At 46.9% G+C, this 7,902-nt stretch overlaps 1 protein-coding gene across 10 annotated transcripts in view; it reads right to left on the bottom strand.

Annotated features, from left to right (window-relative positions):
* Positions 1 to 7,902, bottom strand: part of LOC139276426 (neural cell adhesion molecule 1-like) — a 632,849-nt gene that overhangs the window by 222,420 nt on the left and 402,527 nt on the right. For all 10 annotated transcript variants that reach the window (XM_070894397.1, XM_070894399.1, XM_070894402.1 and 7 more), the window contains exons 3-4: positions 2,691 to 2,903; positions 1,580 to 1,723 (exon numbers count right to left, since the gene is read on the bottom strand). In XM_070894397.1, the coding sequence (XP_070750498.1) occupies positions 1,580 to 1,723; positions 2,691 to 2,903 (357 nt within the window). The remainder of the gene's footprint in view (positions 1 to 1,579; positions 1,724 to 2,690; positions 2,904 to 7,902) is intronic.

The raw sequence follows: 7,902 nt of genomic DNA, 5'->3' as shown, positions 1-7,902 counted from the left end.
GGGAGGGGAGAGAGGGAGGGGGGAGAGGGAGGGGGAGAGGGAGGGGGGAGAGGGAGGAGGAGAGGGAGGGGGAGAGGGAGGGGGGAGAGGGAGAGGGAGAGGTGGGAGAGGGAGGAGTGGGGAGAGGGGGGAGTGAGAGGGAGAGGGGGGGAGGGAGAGGGAGAGGGGGGGAGGGAGGGGAGAGGGGGGGGTAGAGGGAGGGTAGAGGGAGGGAGAGGGGGGGAGAAGGGAGGGGAGTGGGAGAGGGGGGAGAGGAGAGGGGGGGGAGAGGGAGAGGGGGGAGAGGAGAGGGGGGAGAGGGAGAGGGGGGGGAGAGGGAGAGGGGAGGGGGAGAGGGAGAGGGAAGGGGGGGAGAGTGAGGGGGTGAGAGGGAGGGGGTGGAGAGGGAGGGGGGCGAGAGGGAGAGGGGGGGGGAAGGGGGGGGAGAGGAGGGGAGGGGGGGGGGAGAGGGAGGGGAGAGGGAGAGGGAGGGAGAGGGAGAGGGGAGTTGCTGAACGGGCCCGGCCGATGAGAAGAAGCTGGGCCGAAGCCTTCGGGCAGGGCCCGCCCCCAGCAAGATGCTGGGCGGGCAAGCCCCGCCGAAGACATGAAGAGGGAACAGACCGGACCTGAAGGTGGGGGGGCGGGGAAGAGCCGGAGTGGAGCGGGAGCTGGGTAACAGGCAGCAGATGGGAGGAGTGGGGAGAGAGCCAGAGGGAGTGGGAGCTGAACAGGGTGGGGAGTCGGAGCCGGAGCCAGAGCAGGAGCTTGAGAAGGGAGGTATAGCCCGATCTTCGCCACCCCAGTGAGCCCATTCGGCCAGGGCTAGGGGCGGCGTGCTTCGGGCCCCTCCCACACAGTTTCGGGCGCCTGGAGCTACTGCACATGCGCGCACACTCTAGCGCGCATGTGCCGAGGTCCAGAGCTTAGGACTCAGGCAACAGAAGGCACGGCTACCAATGGTTGTGCGATTCTAATCAGGGATGCTCAAGAGGGCAGAATTAGAGAAGCACAGACATCTCGAGGGAGTTGTGAGGCTGGAGGAGATTACAGAGATAGGAAGGGGCGGTGCCATGGAGGGATTTGAAAATAAGGATGAGAATTTTGAAGTCAAGGAGTTGCTTAACTGGAAGCCAATATAGGTCAGCGAGCACAGGTGTGATGGGTGAGTGGGACTTGGTGAGAGTTAGAACACGGGCAGCAGAGTTTTGCATTACCTCTAGTTTACATATGTGGGAGGCCAGCCAAGAGTGCGTTGAAAGAGTCAAATCTAGGTGCAACAAAGGCATGAATGACTGCTTCAGCCCTTGCAGTGCATGAGCTGAGGCAAGGGCAGAGACGGACGATGTTACAGAGTCCTAATTAAGTCCTAATGTGTGTGGAGAATGTAGGAAAAAGGCATTACTTACTGGTTATTCAATAGCTATTTTAATCAGAATCAACCCTGATCAGTAATGAACCCAGCCCCAGAAACAGGATGAAGAAATCAAATTGAAGACTGCAACCACAAATATTTGAGAATGCGAGCCAGATTTCTAAAAGTGAACACTTGCGGTTATAGTCAATATAAAAAAGTGATCGTGAACTATTTTTAACTCACCATCTTTCTTCAGTGAAACATCTCTACCTCTGTGTTTCCATGTGATGGTAGGTGGAGGTGAGCTGACAGAATCACAAATGACAATTGCATCATCGCCCACTTTGTACTCTTGTGGTGAAGGGGCGTTCCTGAACTCAAGTTTCTCTGTTAAAAATAAATCAAAAGTTGAGAGACACCGAGTAAGGACACATTTATCATGCTTATTTATTCCTCCTCCCTGGGCCAATGTTTTCCCCTTTCTCCCTCTTACTCAGATGGATTCTTTTTTGATTTTCAATATTTAAATATGTTGAAAACTTACTATTTCATTATATAAAAATGTTCACTACAACCCTGAATAGATTAAGTAATGGTAGGCTTAAGTAAGAAAGCAGAGACCGGGGTGAGGATGGCAGCTTTGCGTTAGGCCAGACATGGAGCACTGTGCAAAACTAATTTCAAAGAGCGCATGCAGAATTTTTCATCGCAGCCTTTGAACTATTCTTCATAACTGTTACTTTTGGATAAGCAGAGCCCTCTGGCAGTCTGTCTTCCTGAACAGTGGAAATCAATTCAGGGGACCCCCCCTACGCATTGTTATTCCCCGAGTGTTGGGGTCTGAGGAGTTGAGTTGAGTTTTTCTGTATGTTTCAGAAATTTTATTTAGTCTTTTTAAGTATCAATTAATAGTTGAAATGATCATAGTGCACTGTTTATAATTTTACTGTCTAAATTTGTAGAGTTAATATACAATTAGTAAATTCGAGATAAAACATTAATTTAATTCATGACGTCCAAAGAATACATTTTCGCATAATCTAATTGGGACCCTGTTGTAAATTACATTGTTGGTGTAGACTTTAGCAACTGGAAACCCTTTAAAAAGCTGCTATATATTTATACCTCAACATAATGGTGATAGAGCTGTGAGAGGAGGCAGCATCGGGTTAGAGGTCCGAGATTTGGTGCAACGGCCCACAGGTGAGTGGATCGGGGCCATCGAGGCTGATGCCCGGCGAGTCAGGAGGGAAATCAGGGCCTTAAGATTGGCCCGACTATAAATGTTAAAGGATTATTAAAACAATGTAGTCCTATACAAAATAAATAAAAAAGTAACTGTTGAATGCCTTACGATAGATCTTGACGTTAACGGTAGCCTCTGATTCATTCCCGTCCTTTGAAGTTGCCACGCATTTGTAAATGCCAGCGTCATCGATGTTGGCACCATAGAGGGTCAGACTCGAAGATATTTCATTTACTGTTGCAACAGCGATGCGTTGTTGAGTTGGATCAATTTTGTCACCGTTAGGCAGATACCAGGAAATGGTGCTGACATCTCCAGTCACTGAAAGAAACAAATTACTTTATTAATGAGGTACATGTATTTGTCAGTATATGAACTCTTGGTTGATTAAGAAAACAATGCATTAAATGTTAGGGTGGCACCAAGCGCTAGAGTTTATTAGCTAGGATAGATGGGCTATATCCCTAACAATGCAGCTTGCTGGTTGGATGTGCAAATCAAATACATCCATTAAATAATCAGAACCATTAAAATCTGAAAGTTGGACATCTCTAGCACCAGATTAACTTCTCATAGAATATAGATGATTTGATTCTAGCATCACCTAGAAAGTCTTTCTGCTTTCTAAGTAGTGGACAGTTCTGAGAGGGGGTTGCTTGATGGGTTTCAGTGAAATGCACAAAGGCCAAGGTTGACAGCCAACTTGATAGCCCAAAACATATATATATATATATATATATACACACACACACACACAGTCTACAACACATACTCCTATACACACGCACTCGTATACACACACACGCACACATACAAGCACACACATACACGCGCAGTCGTATACGCACACACGCGCACTCGTATACGCGCACTCGTATACACGCGCGCACTCGTATACACACGCGCGCACACAGTCATATACACACACACACAGTCATATACACACACGCACACTCATACACACACGCCCTCATATACACACACGCACACTCATACATACACGCGCACTCATATACACACGCGCACTCACACACACACACGCACGCGCACTCATACACACAAGCATACACACACGCGCACTCATACACATGTATACACACACGCGCACTCATACACATGCATACACACACGCGCACTCATACACATGCACGCACACTCATACACACTCATACACGCACGCGCGCACTCATACGCACGCGCGCACACACACGCGCACACTCATACACATACACACGCGCGCACTCACACACACGCGCGCACTCACGCGCGCGCGCGCACTCACACACGCGCGCGCGCACTCACACACGCGCGCTCACACACACACGCGCGCTCACACACACACACGCGCGTGCACTCACACACACGCGCGCTCACACACACACGCTCGCACTCATACACACACACACTCACGCGCGCACTCATACACACACACGCGCACTCTCATACACACACACACTGACGCGCACTCTCATACACACACACACTGACGCGCACACTCATACACACATATGCGCACTCATACACACACACGCGCACTCATATACACACGCACGCGCACTCACACGCGCACACTCATATACACACGCACTCATACACGCGCACTCATACACACGCGCGCACTCACTCACACACACTCATACATACACACGCTCATACACACACACGCACTCGCACACACACACGCACTCGCACACACACGTGCTCACACACGCACACACGTGCTCACACACGCGCACACACGTGCTCACACACGCGCACACACGTGCTCACACACGCACACACGCGCGCACACACACACGCGCACACACACACACGCGCACACACACACACGCGCACACACACACACGCGCACACACACACACGCGCACTCACACACACGCGCACTCACACACACACTCATACATGCGCACACATACATACACGTGCACACATACACTCATACATGCGCACACATACATACACGTGCACACATACACACACACACGCGCACTCATACACACGCACTCATACACACACACGCGCACTCATACACACACGCGCACTCATACACACACACGCGCACTCATACACACGCGCACTCATACACACACACGCGCACTCATACACACACACACACACTCGCACACTCATACACACACACACACACTCGCACACTCATACACACACACACACACTCATACACACACACTCGCACACTCATACACACACGCGCGCACTCATACACACACACGCGCGCACACACACGCACTCACACACACACACTCATACACACACTCGCGCGCACTCATACACACTCGCGCGCACTCATACACATACACGCGCACTCGCACTCATACACATACACACGCACGCGCACTCATACACATACACACACACTCATACACATACACACACACTCATACACATACACACACACTCATACACATACACACACACTCATACACATACACACACACACATACACATACACACACTCATTCACATACACACACACGCGCACTCATACACATACACACACACGCGCACTCATACACATACACGCGCGCTCATACACATACACGCGCGCTCATACACATACACGCGCGCTCATACACAGGCGCGCTCATACACATGCGCGCTCATACACACGCGCGCTCATACACAGGCGCGCTCATACACAGGCGCGCTCATACACAGGCGCGCTCATACACAGGCGCGCTCATACACACGCGCGCTCATACACAGACACACACACACTCTCATATTCACACAGACACACACTCTCATGTTCACACAGACACACACACTCTCATATTCACACATACACACACACTCTCATATTCACACATGCACACACACACGTACACATGCAGATATTTATATTATAATTGGCAGTCACTTGAACGAAGATGACTTGCTTCCACATGGGTTCACAGATGTTTCAATGAAGGACCCGATATTCCAGTCCTGAACTCCAATTTAAGGGATGGAAGATGCCTGTGCGTGGATTTATTTTTTAAACGTGTGGTGACCATTGCACATCAGCCATCACACGGGCTTGATCCAGTGGCAAGGGTTAACCAAGATCACTGGTGACCTGCTCTGCTGCGCGGACCTAGTGCGCACACATATCGCAGTGTGGGCTGGCCCGTGCTGTCTCTGGGCCCTCGCCTCTTCTGAGCCCCATATATACACACATTCATATACATACAATGATTAATTGCAGATGAAACAGATTAGAAATAACACAAAGCCTGGAATTTTGTTCCATCTAGAGGTATACACAGTTCTTCTGTTGCTTAGTTTCAATTACTTGCAAGAACAGTTTAATAGTTTGTTTTATTACATACTGCCAAAATAAAGAATATAGACTAGAAATTACTGCTCGTAACATCAGCAAATATGTGCTTAATGTCTTTGTATGATATTCCTCTGTCCACTGTTTTAAAGGAGCAGTCAAACCATTTAAATTGGTGGATAGAGAAATGCCAGAGTAACACAGCAAACTTTCAGTTGCTGACACCTGTATCACCAACAAAAATCTCTAGATTGCAATCTCTTATATTTTGATTCGTTGAAATTACAAATACCTAACTTACTATTGAAGGTGCCTCATTTCAATTTGAACACCGGTTGAAGTTATTTAACTCTAAATATTTTGAGAGATTCACTGAAAACATCCATCTGTAGAATGCCAATATAATCCTGAAACCCAACTAGTGAACCGAAGCAGGCACATATTGTTTATCAATCTACATTGATAAATCTTCTCTGGGCTCATACATGGGCCGTTCAATATTAGTGGAAATAGAAACGGTTTGAGGATTAGAATTGGCTGCTCTCTTTACTCCTCTTCTTCAAACGGGTTTAATCTGTACTTTCACTGGACTAAACTATTGTAGATTTGGTGGATAAGCACACAAAGGAGACAAATTCACATCTATGTAGCAATTGTTTGATTCATTTTCTAGTAAAGCAATTCTGTTGTCATAATTTCAAATCTACAGAGGTATCAAGAGACTATTACGAAAAGAGAAGCATATTTCAGGCTCTCTGCTTTGAGAGTGTTATACAGCAACAGTCCAAATATCTGAGTTTTGATGATGGGCCTGATACAACTCATCTCGCCCATGAATGTTTTGCACAGCAGAGGTATATTTCGGATGGATACGCAACCAGTTTTACATGGAATAAAGATAAATATAAAATTCTGGTGGAAGCACAGTGACAGTATAACAAACTATCAGCAGCTCTTCCCATGGCAAAACAAATAAATGGCAACATCGCCATGGAAACCAAGCAGAGACCCCATTAATCAGAGCTGAAATAATCATATGACAGTGCTGTTAGTCTCACGACAAGATGTGCACATGAAAGCAAAGTCAGCATATGATAAATAAATCAGCATATTAAAAAAAAATAGAAGTGCTTATGGAAATGGTTCGAAATAGGTTAGGTAAGAGAGGCCAGTAGTACTGAGCAGTTAACTAGAAGAAAGGGTTTCTAATTCCAGCCTCCAACCAGTGGAGGATATTGCCCAGGTGTAGTCCCTCCCCCAGGGGATAGCATCAGTGGAGATGCCTATTAGCTAGGTAAGCCATCTGTTCTGTTTGAGAAATATAGATGAATGATAAAAGGAGATGGAAGAAAATCACCAAAGTAATTTATGATTAAACATTTTTCTTGCTCACAGGACTGCTCAATGAAAAATATCTGCACAGAAAAGGTAGTAAGCCTGATCAGCTTACAGTTTGTATCTCATTGCTACCAAAAAAAGTTGTGCTTCTTTATTGAAAGGCTCATTTATTCTCTTCAGGAAATTCATAATTAAGTAGCAGCAAAAAACAACCTCAGCATTCTTATTTTCTGTGGATCTTATTTTCAGGCATAAGAAAGTCCACCAAGCCCAGATTATCAAAAAAGTCCCCTGTTTAATTTGGTGAGAAGCCACGTGAGATTTAAACAGAGCACAGCATAGCCACACAAGCAAATGCGATGGGCATCACATGTAGATCTCAGCGAGCTAAAGACTATTTTAAGCAAGAGCAATGTTGCAAAGCAAGTAGAAATTTAAACAGTAATTTGTTTACTTGATGTACTCGTTATACTGAATTTATTATTCTATTTCGTGACTGGAGATCAAGAAAGAAAATAAAAACCACTCACACCTTGTTAACTTGCCCTCTCTGTTCTGAACAGTACTTAAGGATAGTTTCATAAAGGTTGTGAGAGGGGTGGAAGAGAGAACAGGAAAATCAGAGCATAAGAAATAGGAGCAGGAGTAGGCCATTTGGCCCCTCGAGCCTGTTCCGCCATTCAATAAGATCACAGCTGATCTGAT

This window comes from Pristiophorus japonicus, chromosome 11 (genome assembly GCF_044704955.1).
Source record: "Pristiophorus japonicus isolate sPriJap1 chromosome 11, sPriJap1.hap1, whole genome shotgun sequence".
In the NCBI taxonomy this organism is placed as follows: domain Eukaryota; kingdom Metazoa; phylum Chordata; class Chondrichthyes; family Pristiophoridae; genus Pristiophorus; species Pristiophorus japonicus.
This window is presented reverse-complemented; position numbering and strand designations above follow the sequence as displayed.